Source organism: Pezoporus flaviventris, unplaced genomic scaffold, assembly GCF_033815535.1.
Source record: "Pezoporus flaviventris isolate CSIRO_AGI_PZ_B2104156 unplaced genomic scaffold, CSIRO_AGI_Pfla_v1 ptg000040l, whole genome shotgun sequence".
NCBI classification, from domain to species: Eukaryota; Metazoa; Chordata; class Aves; order Psittaciformes; family Psittacidae; genus Pezoporus; species Pezoporus flaviventris.
In genome coordinates, this window is record NW_026892588.1 from 3,883,273 (window position 1) to 3,911,048 (window position 27,776).

General features: G+C 39.4%; 1 protein-coding gene across 3 annotated transcripts; it reads right to left on the reverse strand.

Moving 5' to 3' along the window:
- Positions 1-27,776, reverse strand: SLC25A36 (solute carrier family 25 member 36). Of its 3 annotated transcripts, none has more exons than XM_061465459.1 (7): positions 27,630-27,776; positions 17,058-17,228; positions 14,068-14,145; positions 11,881-11,981; positions 4,314-4,380; positions 1,555-1,844; positions 1-871 (listed from the first exon to the last, which is right to left on the reverse strand). In XM_061465459.1, the coding sequence occupies exons 1-7, from the start codon at positions 27,668-27,670 to the stop codon at positions 678-680; spliced, it is 942 nt and encodes a 313-aa protein (XP_061321443.1). In that variant the 5' UTR covers positions 27,671-27,776; the 3' UTR covers positions 1-677. The 3 variants fall into 3 exon arrangements, with proteins under 3 accessions (XP_061321443.1, XP_061321444.1, XP_061321442.1); XM_061465460.1 differs by lacking the exon at positions 27,630-27,776 and adding an exon at positions 19,357-19,736; XM_061465458.1 differs by lacking the exon at positions 27,630-27,776 and adding an exon at positions 17,304-17,442.

The window sequence follows — 27,776 nt, forward strand, 5'->3', positions numbered from 1 at the left end:
CAAACTTAAACACACCAAAAATGAAAACCCCTGAAAAACAAAAACCAAGACCAAACAAAAAGCCAAACCCCAAACAAACCACCGAGTACCACTCTTAATAGTGAGGAAATCACTGTTCTGTGTCCCTGCGCCATATTTTGTCTTGAGATAGCAACATGGAAAACTTTACACACTCACTACTATCTCACTCTCTATGAATCTTCAGAGCAACTGAATGGCCCTTTTGGGTACGGAAAGGTACGAAAGCATCGTCTTCCCCATTCTTCCCACAGGTTACCGTGCAGTAAAACAGACCAAAAAAGGACAGTTGAGAGCAATCACTAAGGGAAGCGAATAAGGCTGCCCAATACCAAATTTTACACTCCCTTACCCATTAGGTGTCTGAAGATGATTTAACAGCCTTGCCTGGATTAACAGGTGAAAACAAAGTAACAACTTTGAATTAGCAATGTATAAAGGTATTCCCTAAGGAGCAGCTCCTATTTATTACACTGTCAAGAGACCATACAATAAGGCAGCAAAGTTATCCAGATTTGCCCACAACCAGCCTTTTGTTTTGTCCATAGCTGCATGTTCCCGATACATCTTTCCTTTGCCCACCACATCGGCATTGACATTCAGTGGTCCACTCCAGTCTCTCCAACTTCCACCTTCTTTTAGGAAGCCTTGTCCCATTGCTATCCATCGAGCAAGTAGACTACCACTTCATAGGTTGACATCATGATAGCCGTGTTTGGAATCTGTCTGATCAGATGTGTAGTTAAGCCTCTGTAGAGGGAGCCATACCCTTCTTCTCGCACAAGCAAAGATAGTGTCTGGAAGAAAGATCTGTATTTTGTTCCCTCTTCTCTTAGTCTTGTTCGTACAACCTCTGCACAAAGAAAACCACACGTGGTTAACACTCAACGCTGTTAATTATCTTCCCCCTAGACCAATTAGCAATTTCCACTTTAAAAATCCCCCTCGAGTTCTAACTTACAAGAAGTCTTCAAAAACAGAGGAGGAAGACAGAAGCAAGCCCAGTATGTGTAAGAGGAAAACAGGTTGAATATTTGGCAGTATCATAAAATTAAGAAAGGAAAAATCATTTGCTTAGTTAAAAATCCAGAAGAGGACTTTTGTTTGGGCTTATGTTTCAGCTTAGAAGCCACCACTAATAATGTACTCAATCCATTAATGCACAGACAATTACTTTGCAGGAAAACTAAGTGCAACTGGAAACCCAACTAGACAACCTATTTTCCTAGAAGAGGGACAAGAACTTGCTGGCAAATTCTGTGAAATTGCTGAGCATGCAGAGAGATTCCAAGTGCAAAAGGACCTTCTCCTTAAGAACTTTAGGGTATACCCTAGCAAATCCTAAGCAGAGGCCATACTAGATATCCACTTAAAAATACTTCAATTTCCACACACTATGCTCATGCTGACTCAATCTGATGTGACAAGCTTTGTACTAAGAAATGGCTCTTGAACAAGTGATCCAAAGTCTGCTACAAATATCACTAAAGAGGCTCCTTTTGACCCATTTGATTCAGCTGTACATGCCCCACTTACCATGAGGATATGCTATTGATGTTGCACAAGTTTTGGAAGTGGCAGCAGCCATCATCATGCCAACAAAGTCCGAAGCCTCTTTTGCTGATTCATCCTCACTGTTCATGGCAGAGGCAGTCTTATACTCCAGTAGTTTTCTCTTAATACTCTCATAAATAACAAAATGAATAACAGTCTCAGATATGCCTGCGTAGGACGCTGACATTCCTCTGTAAAAGCCTTTAATACCATCTGAACGATAAACTTTTTGGACACATTCAAAAGCACTCATTCGCTTTTCTCCACGATTCCTAAAAAGGAGAGAACAAGAGAGACATCAAGATGCTGCAACTTGAGGAAGGAAAACAGTTTTGCTAGAGCAACAAGAGGACTTCGGAAATATCTCACACTGATGATGAGGGCTCCAATTCAGATACATTTAAGAACACACAGAACTTGAAGTGAAAGTCTAAGGCCTTTTGCACTAAACACAGGTGAAACACTATACTGAGTCCAAGCCAAACTTCACATGGACAAGTTGAACAGCTCTAGGCCTCCACAAGTCTTACAGAATAGAGGACTAAATTGCTTGAAAAAGACTCCCAAATGAACTGTCACTGTGAGTGACTCATGGAAAACATGACCATTTTATTCTGCATAATGAAAATGGATTTCCCCTAAATTCTGCCTCAAAAAGGCAGCTCCAGAGCATGGCAATTACAGTGGCTCAGAGTTCAAACAGCAGGCCTCACAGTATCACAGCTATCAGCAATACCAAGCATGTCTAGATGGAGCACAGCAACTGATACAACACAGGTAACTATTATTTGAATCAACTAAGCCACTGCTGATATAAAGAAAATACTCATTAGACATGACTGTATCAAGAAATATTTGGTAAATAAAATCTTATTCTCATTTTTAGCTTGCTTAGTGAACTGAGTTCTGCCTACTGTGCACAGCAAAACCCTTACAAGACTGCAGAAAGCATGCTTCATTGTAGCCACAAGTGCCACCACCAGCAGAGGTGAGTCACAGAATAAAACTGTGATTTGCTTTAAATTCTTATAAAGCAAGTAAGCTTTATAAGAATTTAGGTAACTCTTACTGACAAAACCAGACAGACAGTGGCAGCAGCTATTGTGTAAGTAACATGAGGCACCACTTGATGACAGAATTGAAGTCCCAGTGGTTTGAACCTGCAGTGTCAAACAGAAGTGAAACAAGGCAGAGAGAGCAGGCACATAGAGCTGCAGATCAGATCTTGTATAACCTAGGTGGCAGATGCTGCAGAGAACTGGGGGACTGGGACTGATTTTCTGACAGGCAAGAGAAAAGAGTCGGAGAACAACAGGTAAGAAGACAAACTGTACCTACAGCTACAGCCCCAGGGGTACCCCATCCCCATGTGTCACTGGTAAGGTCAGACTGCTATAAGAATTTTTCTTCTGATGTGCAAGATGCACAGCACTGTTTTGAAGGCCACAGCAATTTCAGTTTGTAAACAACAGACATGCTTTCTTCAGTGCTTACTGAGATCAGAGGGGTTTTTAAGAACTTCAACAGGAACAAGGATCAGGCCACTATAATCTTACTTTTACTCCTGCAGTAACAACTGAGTTAGAATAGCTAAGAATGCAGTTTGTGCTAGACTAGCCCACATAATTGCAGTGTCCTACACAAACTTAGATCCTTTGTCAGGTCTCCCACAGGAGCCATGTGCTTGATACTATGTACAGAAATAACATGCACAAGATAGCCATCATTTTCCCTAATTGCCTTAAAGCCCTACAGTTCAAGCAATTTAACTGATAAATCAGTAAAAAACAAGCAGAGGCACAAGATGCCATTAGGATGCGTACAGCACCAAAACTTCCTTGTAATTAGTTTTGCAATTATCAGCCCCAATCATACAATAGCATCACAACCAACCTCACAGTAAAATTAGTTCTGGGATATATTTACTATGGTCAACTTGCAGCCAACAACACGACTGCTAGGAGGAAAAATGCTTATATGGGCTTAATACAGGAAGCCCAGCAGACCTCCAAAATAGCAATATATGGCTCAATACATTTAGAATGGCTGAAAACTCTTACATTGCATGATAAGTTTTCAGTAAGAAAAATATATAAAATGAACAAGACAGATGCATTGAGCTACTTGCATCATACCAGTGTCTCTCTACAGTTTTACATAGATAGGAATAAATATAAAGGTCTTTCTTCCCCCCTATTTGCATAAAATTCTACTTCATTACAAATTTCATTATAAAATAGTTTCTGAAAACGATGATGTAATAAGTCCAAACAACTTCTATTGTCTGTCCCGCATTAGAACAATTCCTGTGTTTTGATCCATGAAAGCAGTCTTTCCTTTTTATGGACTAGAGCTTACTGCATATAAAAGATAAAAACAAGTCGCTTCAGGCATTTCTCTAAACTTTTGATAAAACACTTAAAATCCTTACATGAAGGAGTGCTTAGCTCAAAGCTAAAACCAAATAAAACATATTACGGTAGGAAAATGACTGCAGAGACTTAACTTCCTTATCAATTCCAAATTGATCTACCAGTCTACTCCACTGCCTCTGGCATGCTGCAGGAGGGATATTACAACAGAGAAAAATGACAGTGTAACTTGTAGATAGATCAGCATCAGCTTATGAAATTCCAAATGTTGGATATTTAACAAATCACTCCATCTGGGGATGCTGAACAGATTCACAACAGTTAAGCGAAACCTTATCACAGCAGTGAGAGTTCCCATCGTCACTATACCTTGCATCAAGCTGTAAACGTGTCTTTACTAGCCAAATGGGATTCGTTGTTGTGATCGCAGTAAAACCTAAAATATTTGAAAAGAACAGTTAGATTTGATAATATCACAACAGCAACTGCATCTAAGTTTGAAACGCACACAGTAAGGTACAGTGGATGCAAAAACTCGGACTATACTGAGTTTTAGGAAGTACCCATTGTAGCCCTTTACTGATATCTTATGAATCCATACAGCCAATAAACATCTAGGCTACTTTTAAATTTTACATTGCTATTGAGTAAGTTTGATTCTTAGCAAGAGATGCCCCATGTAAATTAAGCCCAATTGTGTACATTTCTCTGCCTTTCTAATCATATCAACCCTGTTCTGACACCAGAGAACAGCAAAGCTAGCTAGACTAATACTAGCCAATTTGGCAAACATGTCAATAAGAATGCATTGCAGATACAGCTCTAGCAATTTGAGGTGGTATAAAGCATTGTGTCAATTTAATTTGCTACCTGAAATACAATCCGAGTTTAAAAGCATGCAGACTGAATAACTACTACTTTTGGTGCAGTTAAAAGGCATGTATTACTGTAACTTAAGAGACCTTTTAATACTGAATAATAAAGAGCAGTTAAATTTGAGAGCTAATGTTTTATTTAGTATTCAAAGCAGAGATTGTTGGTTGGCATAGGACTACTTTTACAAGCATATGAGTGTTTAAATTGTTAAAGTAAATAGTATGACTTCTAACTATGCAGACAGACAGCAACTATTCAGACTTGCATAAGGGCTAAGGGTTAAAGCTTTGATTTTCAGTCCATTAAAGGAAAAGAAAAGGAAAAAAAGAGAAAAGGAAACAAAAACAAAAAAAGAGAGAAGTAAGACTCATTCTTACTTCTGCAGAACCGTGGAGAGAAAAAGAGCAGAGTGAAAGGCAGCTTTGAAAAAACAAAAGTAAAACAAAAAAAACATCTAGAGTTGTAATACCATACATGCACCATTCATGAGGTGTCATGTCTGCAGGAGAGAAGAGGAAAAGGGAAGAGCTGGAACATGGCCAGGCAAGAGATGATAAATTTAGACACTTGCTTTCTAGGGTGACACACATCACTTGCAGATCACTACAAAGACATGCTGTCCTCCTGCAAGGGAATGGACTGGGGCTGGGGGAAAGCAACAACAGGTTACCGTGTTCAGTGCATATCTGGTGCACAACACTTACACAACAAATAGGCTATTGATAAGCTTGTTTATGGAGATAATTAATAGCTTATATGTATTTAGCAGAACTGCTTGCATACAGGTTACTTTCTGTTCAATCACAATCTAGGTTTACATTGCACACAAACGACTGCAATACTCAAGAGAAATGCCAGGGGATCTTAACTGTTTTGAGGTTTCTTCTACCCCATCCCAAGTAAATAAGTCATTATGATTTTCAGTTAGAGTTCTAAAGACAAGCTACAAGACTTAGCAGCTACTAAGACTTAGCTCTTTCTCTGTGCCAAAACAGCAAAAACACTTTGGAGATTTTAGTTTAATCTTTTGATTAAGCAGATTTTTTTTTCTTCTATAAACTGACTCAAAACTCTTAGCTAAATAACTTCCCATGGTAGATAATAAAATTTTGGGGTTGGTTTGGGCTATTTTTGATACACTACTCCTTAATATGTTTAAGGACATACAGAGCCCTTCATAGAACTGCATGAAAATGTGTTTTGTATCTGCATTTCATGTAGGTAAATAACTATGTAAAACCTCAATTCATCAGGGAACTACTCTGCCATAAGAAGGCATGGGATGCTTCTAAAACATACCACATCTGCAAAACAGGTTCTGTAGTTCAACTAGCCGGAGCCTTAATGCCACAGAAACTCCTCTGCTTCCTACAGCACCTGACCCTGGGGTGAACTAAGCTTAAAGGAAACACTGGGTTAGCATTTTTTTATTGGTTTTATACTAGCACCAAGAATAAAGCTTTAGTTTTCTTTTAGTTCAAACGAGAATCTTTCCATACCTATACTGGAGTGAAGGGCACAAGAAATGCACAGGACTGCAACAATAGTTTTGAATAAGCTGGGAGGAAATTACTAATTTTCTAATTAGTAATTACTAATTACTTCCCCTACTAACACATTTTCAAGGAAAGATTTCCCTCTAAAAAACAAAATTAGTTCTTAAGTCTCTCCTAGATCTTAATTTTAAGTCAGGAAGACCAAAACATCTTTTGCATTCCTATTTAAGTTGCATGATTTGGAATATTGGTACTGCTAAAACTGTATGTTACAGCATTACCTGCTCAGCCCTTTCTCCTTCCTATTTATCCCAAGGTGTTCTCCGTAGATCCTAAGTCTGGAACAGGGAATGCACAGGTGAGATCAGAGGCAGTGTCTGAGTGGCAGTAGTGACTGCGTTCACCTACAGCACCAGCCTGATACTCCTAGACAAGGAGGAGGAATTCCCGATATAGTCCTAGAAGAGTATCTTGGGAATTGCCAGTAAGGAGTTGTTGACACAGGACAAAGCCTACTCTGTGTTGCTCTGAACATAATTTAAGCATAGCACCTCTAACAGAAGGATCAGACACTTACCAACATAGCCAATTTTTTTTTCCCATGGGATATCATAAGCCTAAATTGACAGTTCAAACCAAAGCTTTCAAATCAAAGAGTCTTCAATAATTCAGGTTTCAAGAGGAGACAACTACAGCTCAATTCTTACAGGTAATGTAGTAAATACAGTTATTGGAAGAGGAAATACAAATTAAGTGTTGAGTCATGCTGATGCCAAGGAAAGCACTTAAAAACATGAAAGATACTACATGGGATCTTTGAGATAGATAAGCTTTTCTTTCTAAATATAGCAAATATGTAGTAGAAGTACTTGTCAAAAAAGTACAAGGTGGGGGGGAGGGCAGAGGAAGCTTTCAACAACTGCCATGAAGCTCTATCAATTCCTTCCTTTCTCTTTTTAGAAGTCTGAGTGAACTTTATAAGGCTTTACAATGCTTATCAACATGTTGTATCCTCAAGAAACATTCCAGACTCATTAGAAGTGTAGAACAATTCATTAATGCCAGATAATCCTGTACTTAGCTATGTTTTATTTTCTTCTACATAATCGTATCCCTGTTTCAGATGGAAAGAATTATCTCAGTCTACTTTTACAGCTATACCTTAATCTACTTACACAGCTACTGACAGGTAAGATCCCAGGTATTCCTATTATGCACCGTATTTCAAAGGTTAGGGTTGTTCTTTGTTTTAATCTATAAGCCAATGTAATACAGACACATGTGAATATGGAATGTTTAATAAAAATCCAAAGTAGTAAAATAAAAACAAACCAAAAGAGAGCACAGAGAGAGACAGAAAGGAGATTGTATACATATTACAAAAGAAAAGGAAAAGAGGTCTTTGAAATAATGTGACAGGGTATCAGCTGCAGCATTTTAAAGGCAGCTCTGTTACACTAAGGAAAAAAAGAAAAACAAAAGGCCTTTTTTAACCCAGTAGGGACTTTCAATTAACTAGATGTAAGTAAAGTAGCAGCTATCAGTGAAAGGTATTTTCCACCTTCCCCTGAACTGCACAGAAAAAAAAAACCCAGCTCCGAACAGAGTTAAGGAGTGATGTCTTTGCACAATGCACATCATCCAATTTCAAGATAATGAAAGTGAATTCCCCTTATTTTGTTTATTCCATAGATATGACAAACCCAATGTGTGGTTCTTACACTAGAGGCTGCAAGAGACGCCCAGTTCAGTACTCACGAGGTTTAAGTTAGTCCATATTGCTGCAGGAAGTGACCTGCGGATGGGGAGCATGAGATGACACGATCTCACTCTTTTCACGGGAGAAATGTACAGTAATTGCCTAAAATAGACACAGGCTTTTCTGTATCATAACAACAAGCAGTGACCTCATCAGACACATGTGTACAAATTGAATCCCATTGGAAGGATATGTGAATTAGTTATTGTGAGATCTAACTGTTTTCAGGTAAAAGTTTAGGAAAAAAAACAAAAAAAAGAAATAATCAGAACAGGCCACAGATATTGAAATATGTAAAATGCACTGAGTACTGAAATTCCTGCTCATTTGCAGCAGTTCCATTTTATATCTCCAAATACTTACCTATGTAACAAATTTATGTGGGAACCCTCTTCCTTACCCTCTCCCTCCCAAATAAAATCCAAAAAAACCTAGTCTTGGGACTGAAAAAGCAAGATAGATGCCTTATGAAATCCAGCTTTCTATTACCAGTTACCAATGAACTAAATATGCATTTTATTTGGTATTTAGTAACTGTGTAAAACTACTAAAAAGTTACAAGTGTATGTAACAACTGGTCCCAATTTTTTAATACATAAAAATAAAACCCCCTACATTTGGGTTGGTTTGCCAGTAGAATTCTAGAAAGAATAGCAACGGCATACAAGGCAAAGTACTTTCGCAGCAGATTTGCAACCATGTTGTCTGAATGAGACTATGACTCATCAAAAGGGCAAACAAGAAAGCCATACAGGAATCGAGCATCTCATTCAGTTCCCCACAGTTTTTATTCTGTGCGGCAGAAGAGGTTGAATAAGTGCAATGAAAAGGCAGAGCTGATAGCGAGTCTAAGAATTTAGACTATCTTTGAAGTATACTGAGATTATATTTTCTTCACACAAGGAAATGCTCTCATTCTTGTAGTATACTTCAGATATATTCACTCTTCAAGTTATCAAAAAGAGAACCATGTGATATTTCAAGTAATAAGCAAAAAAATTGCTTCATGATAAAACAGATATTTTTTTTAGATGTGACGGTGATATGAATTGTATCCTGGAAGCTAGCACACAGCAAGAGAAAAGCATTTCTAATTGCATAAGGCATCAGTTACTAATGTGTGGCACAATTCATCCTCCTTGGGATAAAACAAACTTACTAAAAAATATTAATAAACCCAAAAATATGTTTCATCTTGAGAAGGAAAAATAATGCCTAAACCCAGACAAAAATGGTTAAAATACCATACCTCAGCTTTTCACTCCCAAACCAGCCACGTGCATAAAATTACCCTTTTTTACCAAAGACATGAGTCTAGCCTGAGATACTTAAGTACTAACATATGATACAAATAGCATTTAAAGTTTGCTAAAGTTCACTACTTACAGTAGTTACTGTTTTATGGAAGTTACAGATTTTTACTTGTATTTTTGCATCATTATTGTATTTTGCAACCTACAGGAAAAGCTTTTTAAGTGCAAACCCCACCTGATGCTCAGTGGGTATTAGAAGCCTGTATGTAGTAGAAAGGTGATATCCAAACCAAAAAAACCCACCACCCTCATTTAAGACTGAGTTACTCAACTCCTTACTGAAACCAATGGCAGCTGCAAAAGAAAACAGCCAGTACTGATTATTGTTTGCTCATTATTAGAGTTGTTTATCCACCTTGCCAGTTTTGAAATCTGAAGTTCCAAAGCAAATATTATGGGGATCTTCATCTTAACCTGTTTAAGTCAACCAGTTCAGAGCTCACATACAACCTTATTTTGCCATTTCCTTAAGCTGATTTGCATTGTATAGAAATACAAACCTTGCAGGTAAAACTGTTAAAAGCTGGTTTAAGTGCATTTTCTGAAATATATCAGAATTACAAAAACAAGGTTAGGATGTTCCCAATGAAAGTACTGTTAATTTTAACTACAGTCATTTCTCACATAAATCATAATACTGCCAATACTGAGTATGGAGAAATTATTTGTCAAGAAACCTTCTTCTAAAGGTCTTCCAGAGAATGTCTGTAGTACATGGTGCCTGGACATCGCAAGAGAAAAAATAGTGACCTGTTGTGTGAACCTGCACTGGGCATTCAGTTTCACTGCTTATGTGGTTTTGAAATACAATTGCAGAACTAGGTAAGCATGAGAAAGAGAACAGCCACAGAAGTTATTCAATAGTAAAACTTGTTTCCAAATGTAAAAAAGGCAAAAACTGGCAACCAAAGCTGAAATACATTCACCCCAGTCTCCTGCAGTCATAAGTACAAGTGTGTAACACCAACCTTCTGGAAGGAAAACAAGTTAAAAAGATACAGAACTCCTTGATAAACTAGAGTCTGCACCTGCAAGCACTTAGGAGAAGTCACTACAGCACATCTCCATACATGTTCTTTTCATTACAGAAAAAGCTTCCAAATATAAGGAATACTCTGAACGCTCATCTGCAGCACTGCATGAGTTACTACACAGCTTGTCTCCAACTGAGGATAGACCTGTTTTTCTTACCCATACTTCCCCTCACCCCCCTGAATGTTTTATCCCCTTGAGGAACTGAAGACAACTCAGTTTTCTTGGCACAACTGACTGATTAGGATGAACTTTTCATTAAATCCCCTTCCATCCCATTTCCCATGTTGTTGACCTATAAAAAAAAGACATATTTCCAGGTGATAAGAAAAACACTGCATCATCTGAGCACCTGATTTTCCATTTAAGACAAAACTGCTCTCCTCATCTTTAGGAGGATTCAAAACTGCCATTTCATTTCTCATGCGCTATAGATCAACTTCATAATTAAACAACACACTAATGCTCATGTCACTTGATTTTTCTACCTATGTAACTTTTTCTTGTACTAGATTAGCAATTATTAAATAGAAATCTAACCCTATTAATTATTCTGACATAACCTTCAGCAGTCCATTCCAGATTACTAATACTCACTGGTTGTAAAATTTGACAGCCATTAGAAACTTGAACAGGCTACCATAAAACTCTCAGAATTCACCTGTGAAGTGTCTATGGCCTATTCAGAATAAAACCACTTTTGAACATTTGGTTCTGGGTAGGAAAGACCTGGGCAACAACAGGTAAAGTGTTGCCAGTCCAAGTTTTGATTACACCTGCACAAGTCTGACAACAGCTCAGTTGCCTTTAACTCCCCTTTTAATGATCTCAAAGCACAGAACATACAAATCAAACAACAAATATTGGTAGCTGCTAAAATATACCAAAGTTACATTGTGGATATAAAATTTCATTTCCAGAGATAAAAACATATGAAAACTACACAAATCTGCTCTTATATGTCACTTCAGTGGCAGAGTAAACTTCACACAGACTGGTATTTGAACAAAGGCAGAGGGGGCAGAGAGTGTTACATATCATTTATACAAATACCTGCTGCCATATTTCAGAAGAGCAAAAATAAGTCAGATAAACATAGCTGTAACCAAGTTGTGGTAAAAGAAACAAATCATGAAGCATTAAACTCAAGTTCACTGCAAACAATGTTTTCAGCTTGCAGAGCAAAAAGTTATTGTTTTGAAAACTTCCATTTTACGTGTCAAAGCTACTACTGAAAAAGCAGGCATGCAAGCTTTCCTAGGAAAGACCTTTCACACACACAGTTAAAGATCTGCATTAACACTAACTGCTAACTTCCATGCACATACTCCTCAGGGGCCAAAGAAAGGTATCCACTACACAAAGCAATCATTTTTGGTTTTGTTTTTTCCTACTTTTATTGCCATCTGTGATTTGTAGATATGGCTGTAGAATGAGGCTAAAAAATTACAAATCCTTACCTGCCACACCAGCTGAAATCATGTGTACCTGGGTAGAATCTGGATTGAAAATACTGTTCAACTTTTCCTTGCAGTTTGAGTAGGCAGCAAAATATATTGCTCTGAAATTAGAACAAAATCCAAGTTAATTTTATGCATCCATGCCCTTACAAGCAGCACCATGAACTTCAACAATTCAAGATGATTGTTGTCTAAGTCTTACTTCCTCAGTAAAAAGCTACCCAAGAAATAGAGTAGTAGGACTACTCTAGGAATGGGCAAAACCAAACCCAAACATCATACTTGACAACTGTTTCTTCCACAGCAGCTCCATTTAACAATTGGTGAGGGGAAGGCCAGATGATTAGAAATGTGGCAATGATGGTTGTGGCACTAGAAAGTTCAGCTACACACGCAAAACACTGCTGAATTGAGAACTGAAGTTCCAGTATTCTGTATTTCTTTAATAATAGATTTGTTCTAATGCACCTAAACTCATTTAAATACCATTACAATTTCAAGAGAATTACCATGTAGCTATTTTTTATAAACCAAAAAGCACACTTAAATATTTATAATATTATTCTAGCATGTAAGATGTAAATATGGATAAACTTGTGGTTATACTTTATAACTTATTGTTATAAATATTTATATTTTAAATGCTCTTTAGTTCTGTACTTAGAATAGACAATTCTTTTGTGATTACACTACAAAATATCTGCAAGCTTGTACTACATTCAAGTGTGAACTGGTATCAAAACAAAGCTACACATCCAAGTCAGCATGCCAATGCAATGTATTTTGAAAAATGCCTGGTTTTCCTTCAATAAAGCTAAAAAAAAAAAACACCACCAACTTACTTTAAGCACATCTAAACCTCATATTTAAACTTGTTTTAACTTAAACACCCTTCTACAAGACAAGAAAAACATGCCAGTTTTCAGGAACAGAACATTAACCTGATTAGCTGTGTAAACATGTTTTTCTTCATTATAAAAAAATGAAGAAGTGCTTACTTCATGGATGTAATTTCTAAAATGGAATCTGAACTCATTTAAGCATACTGGATGTGTTATGAAACATGCTTCTCTGTGGCTTATTTAAACAAAGAGCTGCTGTTAAATCCATTTAGCTTATGCTTAATTGAAATGAAGTACTGGAGTACTGGATGAAGACCGAGTCAGCCAGAGGGGCATGAGGATGTGCTTATTTACAAGACTTCACACAGTAAATCAAATTGACATTTTTAGTATGGCTGGGGGGAGGGGGGGATAGAATAGGACAAGATCAACAAGGTAAGTATTTCATCTGGGGGAAAAAGAGAAGAGAAATTGAAGATTTAACATAAAGTACACTAAAAAGAAACGGGTTTTTTGCAATTGATATTTTTCACTGAGGACAGTCACTTATAACACTGAATCCACTGCTGTAGAGAAGTAGCTTTTAAAGTCATATCAAAGCTGAACATACAGACCAGTTGGACTACCAAACAAGGCTCTCCAGATTAGGAAGTGCTGATGCCCCAAGGTGTCAGGAACAAAGAAAGCTACTGGAATTACTTCATCTACTCCAAACAGCAGTGTGAAATTAATGACCAGAAAATACCATAGGTATTTCTAATTCTTTAAAAAAAAAATTTTCTCAAAGTATTCCAATTCCTGAATTATGTTTTCCTCTTATTCATGTGAAGGATCTACAGAACACCACCTCATCTGTCAGATTCAGGTAGAAGACAGATCAATGCTGAATGCTCAGTCCACTTAAATGAAGTTTTCCAGAAGCATCCAAAGACCTTAAACCAGAAAGGTTAAGATTGTGTGTGCACAAGACAGCAACATCTTCTCTTCAGACAAAAAAAGAAGGGCACCAAGTCAACTGAAGAACAAAACCTTGTGCGACTGCTTAAGCACTTCCCTCCTTAACTGGACAAAACTCTACATATGGGGTAGTACACAACAGTAAATATAGTAGGACATAAGATAGTAAACACTGAGACAGCTGGAGCATGCATGTGGGACTGGAGCTGCAGAATACGAGTGGCCCCATTTCTCAGACAACAAAATTACCCCAGCAACCAAAGGTTATTTACTCTTCAATATTTACAACTGCAGAAGCAAAACTTTCTTCAAATTAACCTTAAATACTTTGATGTACAGCAACCTAAATTTCAAAGTTATTATTTTTACTTTACACATTTGCACTTACCTGGAAGGAGCAACGCCTACTAGATTAGGACCCAGCCCTCTGAACAGGGAACGAGGACCTTCCTTTTGCAAGATCATCCTAGAAAACAAAAGAGTGACAATACCATAACATTCACACCAAAATTAAGGGATGCACTGACTACCAGAACTACATCATTTGAGCTTTACTCTGTGCAAACATTTCACAATAGCTGACAGTACAGTGCTGGCTACAAAAACTAGTCATTTCCTACAACTGCCATAAAGTAAAATTCCATTATTGCTTGAGTTGCCATAGAAATCAAGGAATCAAATGCATAAGTACAGCCTTATGTCAATACTTCAAAAACAGGAACACAAACATACATGGTTAGATTATCTGTTACTAGGAAGTTAACGAAAGTGTCCTTTTATCAGGGAAAGTTACTAAGCACAGCAATGTTCACATTCCTGTGGGTTGTCGATTGGTCAGGAGAAAAAGATTTAATTCTATTCTACATTGCTTGCATCACCTCTTAGCTCCCAACACTTGGGAACTTTTTGGGTGGGAGGGACAGAGTAAACAGCAAGAGAGGAGAGCAACTAAGAAGGTTAAGTTACAGCAAGTCATATGCCTTCTGAGAGCAGCTCAGGAAGATGTCAGCTCTATGCTTACCATGCAAAAGATGGCCCTGGCTGGGCAATCTATTCTCTACTCTTCTCAGTAAGACAGAAACCCCAACATGGCTCTGAATGTGCTACCCTGATTTGATTCTACAAGACTCCTAACACTAAGTTAACATGTCAGAGGAAAGCAGTCTTTCAGATACTAAGTCCTGCATTCCCTATCCCCATGAATAATTTAAATCCACTAAGCATTCAACTAAGAGCTCATTCTTAGCTTTGTTTCTGTAAGTTACAGTGATTATTTTGACTACAGTAAAAGGAAACAGGAAGCTCCCATGCAAGAAGTAACCCTTCCTTAAGGATTGCAGGGTTTTCTTCCCTATCAGTTCCGAACTGCTGCCTGTATGCTTCTAATCAAGCACTGTTGCTGGGCTGTGCAGCCCATGGATTTTACTTTGACTCATTCCAGGAAAGACAATCCTCACCTCCTCAGGCAAGGCAGCTCACTTAAGTTTGAGACTGACAGAAAAAAGACCTGTAATCCATGTGAAGACTTGAGGCTACACTGTCCTGTGACATCTCATGGTACCAGGTCCACTATAAACACAGCTCTGGAAAGACTGGAAAGGGTCTACAAAGAAACAGGGATATGAGCAGTGAATTGAGACCTCAAATGAGGCATTACTAGTACTTAAGTGTTTGGAATAGCCTTCCTATGTAACTGTGTTTTTTAAAGTTGAAAATCATTATACAGGTAGGTAAACTGGCACAATAAGAGGATAACCATTAATAGCCAGTTTTAGTGAAATCAACCTATCTAACAATCTAGAGGCTAACCAGATAGGGTATTTTAAGAAGAATGGCAGGACACTGGAGGAGAAACAAGGACTATCTGCATCCCATTACTGCAAACTGCTATAGCAATTGCTTAAGAACCAGATTTAAAGTTAATTCTTAACTACTTCTGTAGATGTTGCCAAACAGAACTCTGTGCTTATTTAGAAACAGTGGCTAATACACACAAATAATGATCCCATATATTTCTTCAAAACGACATGTCAGTTAACAGCAAGTCAATAACTCTGTAAAGCCAATGCATTTGTGTAAATGGCTATTTTGTTTGGAATTTACTATCAGAACAAACAGGTGAAAGCCATCTATAGCACTGAAGGAGATTCCAAACCTATTCCAATTTCCAACAACCGGATCACCACAGCTTTACTGCTAAATTAAACTGAAAGTTTACATTTGTTTTCAGTAAGCAAAACTAAAGTGGTGGCTGTGCAAAGTTACCATCGCTGCTTAGGAATGCTGGCATGTAATGTGTCCAACAGCATCTTAGATTTGTGTCCTTAACAATTAGATACGATTTACCTGTCATACCTAATTGTGGGCGGCATTCCTCTGCAGCCATAATTGAAAGATTAAACACATCCTCAAAAGCACTTTGTAATGACGAATTTGACGTGCCCATCATCCTGAAAGCATTCATAACACTTACAGAAGGAACTGTTATAAGAAATCTTAACATATTCCAGAGATCAGAAAGGGCACAGCATTAGATTATAGTAAATTCCACTTAAACACACTACTTAAAAATCACTACCATCACGATATCATGTGTTACACTTATGTATATATGCTCATATAACACATGCATATATACAAAACAGGTAGAACCTCAGTTTCTTAAGAGAAACTTAGGAATCAAGTGTACCACTGTTTCTTCTGGATCTATAGTATCCTGGACAGGTACCAGACACCTGCCTGTGGCCTGTACAAGCAGTTTAACTGTGGCCATACAACTTGCCTTCTGGCTACTGAACATCAGAAGCATTGGTGAAAGGAAGGGCGGTCCCATTCAGTGAGGTGCTATGCAAATAAAGCATCCCAGATCATGGCAAAATCTGGCCTCTTACAAGCCACACGTCCACCAGAAGGTACTGAAAAGCAGGAAGAGTGTGGAGTGGTGAAAGCTGAGAGAGATTAAGAAGCACAGTTGATTTTCGTAGGGCTTCTTGCCCCCATATTCAGCAACATCTACAATTTGGACATGAGACGGTTTTAAATAGTCTTATGCTAACACTTTTTCAGGATGAAAATAGTCTGGGCTTAAATATAACAGTGAGTTTTAGGGACATAGTTTGGAGCTGTGATTTGCACAGCTCTGTGATTTGCACAGGGTGCGCATGCTTAGGCTAATTCCAAGTACAAACTCAAGCATGAAGGACGTTCAGAAGAGTGGAATGTGAAACTTAACTGCAGTTAAAAAGCAAATAAAAGAAAGTCATCTCAGTAGCATCACAATAGATGTAAGAGTCTGAATCTTTCATAGAGATTTGCCCAACACATCTCTTTCCTCCTCCCTCCTCAATGTAACCAAAACCTAGTAACAGGTACACTCACTTCAAACAATGGAGAGGCCCAGGAGAAACTCTAGTTACTCGATTGACGGTAGCACCATTCACAGTGTTGAGATGAACTTCAGAGACGTAGAGAGTCACAGAGGAGGACTGCAATCGTGTTTTCACAACTTCCAGTGGGCATGTCAGAATTGCACCAACAGTACCTCCACATCTGCAGAGCAAATAGGATCATCACATTAACTGCAAAGACACTGAAGGATGCATTCACATGTAATTAACATTATACCCAACACAGTCAAATCCCAACCAGTGAAGTAACAATGGAACATGCATGACAATGCTGCAGTTATTTGCCCTTGAAGGCAAATAAACTGTTAAGTCAGTTTGTTAACTCCACAACTTGGAGTGGAAATTTAAACAGACAAAGATACTTCAGAGTAGTTCAGGTGCACAGCCTTCAGAACACGCTGTTCAAATCAGTTCTGGAAAGTAGCTCAGCATCTGAAATGTTTAACTCCTTATGGTAAATTTTAACTTTTATTTTTGAATGTTTAGTGTCCTCCTGACCACCAATAAGGTGCCAAAAAACCTAAGGCTAGAATAACAAAAAAGATATTATATGCACTATGCACACAGGACTCCATGTAAAACCTGGTAAAAACTGGCAATTTTACAAAATTAAGACACTTATGAAAGCATCTTAAAAACACCATTTGTACTTTGGGCATGCTACTGTGAAAGCAATGATTCCAAGTGTTTCCTGAGTTCTGCTCACTACAGCAAGACAGACTAGATACTGTAGAGTAGAACCTAGGAAGGCAGAAGAGCTTTAGTGGCTGACCAGGTCAAGAACTGCAGATCTTGTTTCAGTTCACCACTCATTCCTGTGAGCAGGCCAAGGCAAACCACACATGACTTGTGCTGACACTGGAGTTACTCCTGTTGTGCTGGAGCAGAACACAGCCAGGAACCTGATGCCTTTTAGCAGCTCTGCTCAGAGGATTCTTCTTGTGCTTGTTCATAACTGACTTAATATCTGCATTCCTATCTCCTTACCTAGTCACATACAGCCTGAGGGAAAAACATCGAAACTGTGAATTGTGTTTCCAAATGACAACCTCAAATCCCTTGACATTAGCATTAAAAGAAAAAAAAGGGGGGGGGGGGGGCTTCCCTTGAATATTTTAAGGTATTCTTAACTTTGCCAAATACCTTCTTAAAACCAAGACCAGAACACTATAAGCATCCTTAAAAGAAAAAAAAGTCAAAAACAACAACCAAAAATAACCAAGAAAGAACCCCACCAAACCCATTCAGGTACTAATGCTACTAACAGCTCAGCCTGAAATCCACTAACACACAAATACAGTTTGTACTAGATTCAAAGGGCCCAACATTCACTTCTCTGATGCAGTAACAAGAGCTGGTGTTTGATTTTGACATGATAGTTATCAGCAATTTTGCTGTAACATGAAAGGCTCAAGCACACACACACACTGCATCCTAACAAATCTATTTGTATGAACTGAACTGACCATGCCAAACAGCTGCAATGTAAGATAATGTTTGATGTTCACTTAATGCTCCATTTAAACCCAGTGACCTAGATGTACCCTATTACTAAGCCTAAAGGCATCTTGTCCCACCCCTAACTCTAACATTAAACTGAACATTATACTCTTTTCCAAGTTTGAATAGATGAAAGAAATTAAGTTTGTCAGTCTGGAAAAAGGTGTTTTCACAGGAAGATGGATGCCAGTCTTCCAGTGTGTGCTACTGACACATCTTTTAGAGTAGCATCTTTAAACATTTCTGAATGAGCAATCTGTCTGCTTACTCTCCTGATGCTCAGCTACAAATAGACTTCTTAAAATAAGAGTTGCATGAAGAGACAGCTACATGTGCTAATATTTATTTAGCAAGTGTATGAAGCAGTAGGAGCCTGTAACATGTGGTTCATGACATTAACACTACCATGAGAAGCACAGGTAGGCAAGCCCTCAAAAACACTTGACATGGAGCTTTAGAGCTTGAGCATCTTCAAGATAGACAGCAAGATGTTTCATCTCCTGCAGCTCAAAGCAGACGCTGCTGTACGGTAACATGCCTGGACAGGCCACGCAGAAAGCTGGCTTTAGAGTTCATTTCCTGTCTTGCAACCCTCTGTTTCTGGTCCTCGAGACTACTTAAAGATCTTTCTACATTGGATTTTGGACAGGTTACACGAGGACTTGTTTTCAAGCAAAGTAACAGCAGGGGAAAGCACATGGTATGGTTTATATGAATGAGATAAACACTATAGAGGGAGAAGAAAGGAGGAGGAAAAAAACTTGGCCTACATCATTCAAGACGGCTTGGAATTTGGAGCCTTTAATGCTACTGGCTCCACAGCTACGTCACACTGGAAAAACTTTCTAGAATTGAAGATTAACACTGACCTTGAGCTTGTATCCTGCATGTTCCTCTGCATCATACCCGAGCGACCACAAGGGGTGCCCAACTGTAACAGCACTCAGTCAGACATTCACTGTGGATGGGTTAAACACTGCATTCAGCTCAGTTACTGGGGAAGAGGGCAGACATACAGCCACTCAGTGCTTGCTGTTTTTAACCAAGCCTACAGCAAGTAGTTGTTTAGTTTTAACCAGCCGATGTAGCAGCTGCTAGCACTATTTTTACATGCATCAGAAGGAAGCAGCAGATCACCTGCCTCCCTTTGGGACCTGTGCACCTTTTACCTACACCACAATCTGCCAGCCAAGTCATTTCTAATAATCAGCACCCTTGGCATTTTACTGTAGTGTTGTTGAGTGGTTTGCTTGGCTGTTTTTCTTTTTTCTTTAAGCAGTTTAAGATGTCTCAGCTGAACCAGAGAATACTTTGAATGTTTTCCACTAAGTAGTGATAGACTGGATTAAAATTCTCCCCCATCTTCAAGGCATAACATTGCTACTTAAAAATCGAGAGAAGTTTTATAGTGCTATGTCGTTCTAAGCTGCTCACAAGTCTTCGCAAAATTCCCCATCTCTGTCTAAAAGTAATACCTCATTCTCCCAGCCCTCAAAAAGCCCCATATAATAGAGAAAGCATAGAATCATTTAGGTTAGTAAACACCTTTAAGACCATTGAGACCAACTGTAAACCCAGCACTGCCAAGTCCACCACTAAACCATGTCCTTAAGTGTCACATCTAAGTGTCTTTTAAATACCTCCAGGGGTGGTGACTCCACCACTTCCCTGGGCAGCCTGTTCCAATGCTTGGCAACCCTTTCCATGAATAATTTTATCCTAAAATCCAACCTACTCCTCCCCTGGTGCAACTTGAGGTCACTTCCTCTTGTTCTTGTGAGAAAAGGTTGACACTCGCCTTGCTCCACCCTCCTTTCAGGCAGTTGTAGAGAGCAATAAGGTCCCCCCTGAGCCTTCTCTTCTCCAGACTAACCCCCCCTCCCACCCCAGTCCCTCAGCTGTTCCCCATCACACCTGTGCTCCAGGCCCTGCACCAGCTCCATTGCCCTTCCATTGACCTGCTCCAGCATCCCTATAGCTTTCTTGTAAGAAGGAACTCAAAATTGAACATAGTATTGGAGGTATGCCCTCACCAGAACAAAACAAGTCCCATAGTGTGGAGGAACCAGACCTTGCTCAGTAGTCACAAGATCTACTGAGTTTGAGCTCAATCACTGAGTGAAAGCATAATCCAGGAACTACACTGATATATCTAGTTCACTTGAAGATAAACACAGCAAGGCTCAACAAAAATCTGTTTATGAGAAACTGTCAATAAACATAGCTTGTAGGAAAACAAAGAAGAGGGAGCATTCAATAACTATGCACCCTGAACAAATAAGCTACTTCAAAGCAGCATGCCCGCAGCTCTGTCACCAGCATCAATGACAGTGTATTTTACTTAGAAATACATTTCCGGTCCTGCTTATTTAAGAGACTACTAGAAATACTGAGAGAGATAAAGAGACTGCTACTACTTTGTGCTCAGAGTCCTGGTAGGCCATTAACAGCTAGTCACCAGCTCCAGTTTAGCAAAGTGTTCTGTAGCTTGACAGCAGTCTACTGCCACCACTCCTGTTATCTTCCTCACCAGCTCAAATTAAGGAGTTTACCTTATAAATTGTGGTTTAACGCAAATTAGGAAGTAGCACAGTTCAGAAAAACATCTCCACAGAATTAGAAAACTGTTATATTTCTTCTCAATAACACAAGTGTGATTTTTGTTAATTGCTTACGAAACTTGTACTACCTAAACCACTCGGGGCTTCAGCATCTTCAGTCATGTGCTAGGCCCCAACAAACTGGGACTTGGGAGAGCACCTGGTAATGCGTAACTTTTTCTCCAGTATTAGGCAAGTTTCACGTGGTAGAATGAATAGGTTAGAAATATACTCTTGCTGACAGAGTATGAATTGAAGTGAAGAAGGCCAAAACCCAAGGCACTCCTGTGTCTGAATGCTTACACCAGTTTCTAATCAATGCTGTTCAAATGATGACTTGCTCTTTTTACCTATCCTAAATAGCACATTTGGCTCTAAACAATGTTTACTACAAGCCGTCTTCAGCTTTGCCAACTGTATATAAACCTTGCAAGGATGACTTTCATCAGAAACACATCATAGAAGGGCACAAGAACCGACTTCTAAGTCCCAAGTAATTTGAAGGGCAGAAGAGCACAGATCAATAGGTAAATCCACAAAATTAAGCACACTGGTAAAAAGATTAAAATCCCGCTATTGACACAGTCAAGTTAGAGATCTCAGTCTGCATCTTCAACTGTAAGAGAAGGCACAAGAGACACTGCAGTCAGAAAAACAAATACAGAAACGCGTGTCATCTGAATCATCTAATCTGCAGGACTGCAACAAATGTAACACTAAGACTAGACAGAGATGCCTACTTGACATCCCAGGAGAGAAGAACCTAGGAAAAAAAAAAAAAACAGCATAAACCAAACATAAAACCCCAATCAAGCAAAACCATTGATTTGATCCCTGATGTGCATTTAGTAGTCCATCACCTCACTGGATTAACAAAACCAAACCTGGAACTATTTGAGCTTTAAATGCCTTAGCAATGCAACACAGTTGCAGCACTGACAACCATTTTCTGTCAGAGAATCATGTATTATATGTGAGACACTGCAAGGAAATAAATACATGCTTAAAAACCTAATCCAGTTTGGTATTCTAATCCCAGGCTCTATTTTTACAAAGATGTCTGCACAAGAACACCTTTTATTATAAAAAGTGTAGGGTATCTACCAAGGAATGCCTGCCTTTGTCCCAGATAGTTGAGTATCTCCTACTATTACCTTATACCCTGCAATTAACAGCAGAGACACCTCTAGATACCTCTAGCACAGATGAGGGTCTCAACTTCAGCCACTAGACTGTCTATGAATGCCCAAAGCAGGTTAATATTCTCAGTAGCAGCTGGCCTAGAACTGAAACTCTCACTTCCAACAACTTTATTCTTTCAGATCAATATGTATCTTACAAAAATTAAAAGACAAGGCTGCATAATACTGGCCTCAGACTCACCTTTCACAGGATTTGTAACCAGTCTTAAAGACTCAAAGATAACCCTTGACCCTGTTATCTTTGGTCTACATTCATTCATGTATTTTACCAGTTGTTTCTCTTTCCTGTATCGAAATTAAAGTCCCATGCAAATACTGGCTACCAAAAGAAACAGCAAGAGAACAGAGCTCAAAATTCTGCCAAAAGGAACAAAATGCAAACAGAAGTACTTCAAATCTCTTCACCACTTAACTGCAAACTCAGGACCCAAATCTATCAGCAATTTCATAGAGCTGTCTCAAAAAAGAAGGGTAACTTTTACATCAATATATACAGTATTGTTCTTCTGAGGGATTTTAAGGGCTTTAGCTAGTACATTCTTACTGTTCCTGAAAGTTATATCTCATTAATCCTGAATTTTCAGGGGATTCCTGTTATTATACAGTCAAACTTGTATATTATACACCTTTCCATCTTTAATATTAATATAACTACTAGAAGTACTGACAGAAACTTTTAACCCCCTTATTCACCATTATGTTTCTTTCCTTAAACTAGGGAAGTTTAAGTTAAGCTAACATCCTTAAACTAAAAATACTAATCAAACTTGCTATTTCTATTTATCAGTGTGAAAATAAAATTCCCCTGATGTGCTGACATGTGTTTTTCCTCTTTTCACTTCTGGGTTTCTACAAGGGGAACAAGCATCACTGGGTTCCATTATCCAAAACAAACATCAACATGTGGAGCAGCTTCTATTAGGAACTACGGTAAATAAACATTTACAATGACATTTGCATTAAGTAAAACAGCTGAAAGCATCAGTCATCTAGCAGGAAATATGAGAAACACCAACTTCACGGTTTCCTGAGTACCAACAGCAATTTCTTTCCAATTAGGTAACCTCATGGAGCAAAACCCAAGCTGCCCTGCACTTTAAACAAACACTGTCTTATTCCACACAGAAGAGTATCTGAACACAAAAATAACCTGAAGCTTCAACAGGAAGGTACTAACCTTCTCCTTATGCCTTGTAACAGGAAGAACACATTCTGAAAGACATCCATGGTTATGCCAGCAATCTATTTTAGGGTCAAGGGTTTTCTAAGGTCCAAGTGTTTGGCAACTCAGTTATAGACCAACTGGCTGTTTTCTGAAATGGAGTAAAAAAAGTCCGTATACTACCTGCCACATTCTTAACTGATATCACCTTAGATCTAAAAAAACACCAAACAACCCCAAGGGTCTTTCACCTTTACTTGATACATTTCAACCATGTCTGATCTTTCGAAAGAATTCAGACATTTATCTTAAATATATTTTTAGAGCCTTTGCTATTTTAGCCACTGGAGGGATTTGTTAAGAACCTCTGTCAGAAAATCAGTGTTTGGCATTACAGATCAATTGTAGACAGTTCTATAATCAGGATAATTAAACAGACTCCTCCCTATACTCTCTCACTTAGTAAGTTACTAACAGCCAAATTTCTGCAAGAAACACCAAGAGCAAAGGAAGACTTAGGAAGTAAACCCAAGACTGTCCAACCCTGAGCTCAGAAAAGCAGCTAGCCACCTCCTAACCCAAACCAGTCCCTCCTTCTGCTGAGGGAACAGGTAAGTTCTCATGCCCTGGTGATACAAATATACTGCCCTAAGCTTTCTGAAAACGAAGAATAAATCATAAAAACCTGGAAATTATTTCTGTAGCCAACACATTTTTTATTTGATATACCAATTACATCTGCAAGTAAATTAATCCAAAATACACTAATCTTCTCTATAAAACAAAACATTAAGGTCTTTCTGCTCCTTTTTTTGTTGCTTAAGTATTCTAATAACAAAACCCCCAACTAATATACTTGAACTAAAATGTTCATCTAAAGCCTACATTTCAATCACAAGACTCTGTAATTTAAGGATGCAGCACCTTCAATGTATTGCTTGGTTTGGAATAAAAGCACCCGAGTTTATACAACTAATATGCTGCCAGCAGAGACAACAGCTGCTATTTGACTAGGAGCTAGAAAACCAGGTGATATGCCAAAAAATCCACAGTTCAACTCCTGAAATGAGTTCTGTGCAACGCAAACAAGTAGTTCAGAAGGAACAAAAGTAAAATTGAGTTTCACCTGAAGCATAATTTTCTATCATGATCCAGCTAGTAACAGTTGCCACACTGGCAAGATACTATTAGCAAAGGCAACTGTGGTAACTATGTAGTTTGTGGAAACAGATCCTGACAAATAGGGCTACCACAACAAAACATGACTTCAGTGATTTCAAACATGTCACAGCATGAACCTGAACTGCAGCTACACTATTGATCCAGTCAAGTATGCCGTACTCTTCAGTAGGTACTGCACCATGGCAGTTTTGCACAGTCTAGAAAACTATGCTTTAAGGTGACAGCAAAGTTATTCCATGGAATCAACTGCTTACACGTTCTATCAGTTAAAACTGCCTTAACGAATATGTTCTTAAAAGTTAGTAACCATTTTTTTTATTAAAAATCATTGTTTTTTTCTATCTTATTTCCTGAAAGCGTGATGCTCTTCTCATGCTATGTATTTCCTACTTGTAAATGTGATGGCTGTTCTTTTTACATATACAACTTGAGAGAATATCTCATTTTCACAAAGTCAGGAAGGTCCAAGTAGTGCATGGGAGAAGGGTTACATGTAAATGAAGTAGTACTTGTTGCACTGGCTAATGCATGAACTAGTCCAGCAAAATGATTTAGGTGAACTTTCCCCTCTTATCAAAAAAGAAGGGGAAAGCACCAGTTCAGCGATGGTGCTAGAAACTATATTTAAACTATTCAAAACCAATGCTTATTTTTTCTTTTTAAACTTCATAGTTAATATTTCTACCACAAAATATTGATGGTATTCACAATTAATATGCACTTATGAAACAGAGATGTGATTCTTAAAAATGAAGCTACCTAAGTATGAATTACTTGGGAAAAAACAAAGCACTTAGTGCTGAGTAACTCCCCCACCATCACTGCCCCCAGGGCCAGCACTGCTAAGAGTCTGTCAGACCTCTTGGAAAGGGATAAGGACACAGAGATAGGAAAAAAAAAGAATCAGGAGAAAAAAAATATTAGATATATGACACTAACTCCCAACATAAACTTGTAATGGCCCAAAGTATTGCAGGCTATCAGTTGCTGAATGGGTCATAAAACAACCTAGGCAGCTTTAGAAAAAAAACATGATGGCCGGCCCCACCTGCATAACTAAAACAGCAGCGTCATCAGTTACACTGATTACAGAAAGCAGGAACTGAAGTCTGAATATAGACATTATAGAAAGAAAGAAAAAAAAAAAACAAACCACAACCAAAAAGCCAGCAGATTGAGATAATAATGTTGTTCTCATACAGTCTCCAGCAAAAGCTAAAGGAAAACAAAACTTCCTTCCTTTCCCTAAGTTTCACTGAAGACTAAAGAACACTCAGGTGACCTGTACTCCACCATGCCTGCCAACAAATCATGAGATGACCCTGAGTAACTTTTCTACTACTAAACATAACTAAATACACACAGAAAGCTTTGCTGAACTAAAGGCACCGGAAACACATGTCTGGCACAGGAAGAAACAGCTTTCAGCCTTTTCCTCGCAGCATAACCCTTTACCCAACTGGCCAGCAGCTAAGCACAGACCAGAGTGCTGTGCAAAAACGAGCTATGAACAAGTTGAGCTGAGCAATCTTCACCAGGTCTTAAGTTTCAGGTTTATAAACCTGTCTCTATCATTACCTATGATTCTGCCTAGTTATCTCTGCTGTTTAGAGCTATCAAGTTCAAGTGCTACAATAAATAAGGTAGCACTCCAGTTTTTCTGATTGTTTACAGGGATGTGAAGGCTGAAGATAAAACACGCACTTGTTCATCTCAGGCCTCCTGATGTATAATCGCTCGCCTCTTAAACAGAGAGTCAGAAGTTCAGGGAGTGGAAAAAGCACGCACATAAGCCTGTATCAGGTATGTAACACTGGAAACGTGCAAATGTGCTGGAAGCAGAGGAACTGCTAACGTGTATCCAACTCACCCAGACGTGCTCAGAGTAAAACACTGCGTGATCCTTCCCTATGAAACACTCCAGCCCAGAGGCAGTCAGTTCACTTTGTCAAGGAGGAGCACAAATGGAAATCCAAGCTCTCACTGGATGCAGTCTTGTCGCTTCTCTCACTTCTCCACAGCCATACTCATAACCCATATACACTTCTATAATTAAGCCAAACAGGATCCCCAGCTTTCTCTTTTAAGCTAGGAGCCCCTGGAAGGACCACGCACTGTGTGACTGCACACATCCCAAGCATTACAAAGCTTAATGAGATGAAGACAGACTAACACCTGCAAAGGTACCAGTTACCTCAAACTTCACCAGTGCTACAAAGGCCGCATATTCTAACTATATTAGTCTTTCCGATTTCTTCTGCCTTCATGGGCAGAAACCTCCATGACCGCGTCAAACCGCACACCTACAAACAGTAGGCACCAGTGTCGAACCGCATTCAAGTAACACAGCGGCCCTTAGACACTAGCGTTACCCGCTCGTCACTCCTGGACTGCTGAGGGGACAGGCCCGCTTGGGCAACCTCCCCGACGCGTTTGAGGAGGGCTCAGTATGTTTCTCCACAGAAACGCCAGATAACGGTGGAACTCCAGGCTTGGGATCAAAGGAAACGGGCTATTTATAAGGGAAACCTCCACTCCCCTTCCTCAAGGGCCCACGTTCCCCTCGCGTGTTGCCTGTAACAGAATACCACACACGGGACCGGGACCGGCAGGCACCGCCTCAGGCTCCCAGCGAGGCCCAGAGCAGCCGGAGCACCCCCGGGCCTGGGCCGCAACGCGCACAACCAGCCTGGAAGAGCCGACCCAGGCCGCGGTCGCCGGCAGCAACGGGCAGGACCCGCACAGCCCAGAGAAGGCGGGAAAATCCACCGGAGCCGCTTCCGTGTACAGCGGTAAGGCCGGGGGGTAGCTGCAGGGCGGCATGCACCGAGCGCCCCGCTCCGCGGAGCCCGTAAGCGAAGAAGAAGGGCGAGAGGGCCGAGGCCGGTGTCACCTACCCGCCGGCGAAGAGGTGCACCAGGGTGTCTCTCTGGCTCATCCTCGCCGCCCGCGCCCGGCAGGAGGAAGGGCACGGCCGGGCCGCGGCTGCCGGCACTCAGCATTAACGCGCACCGCGGCGGCTGCTGCGGAGGAAGGCGGAGGGT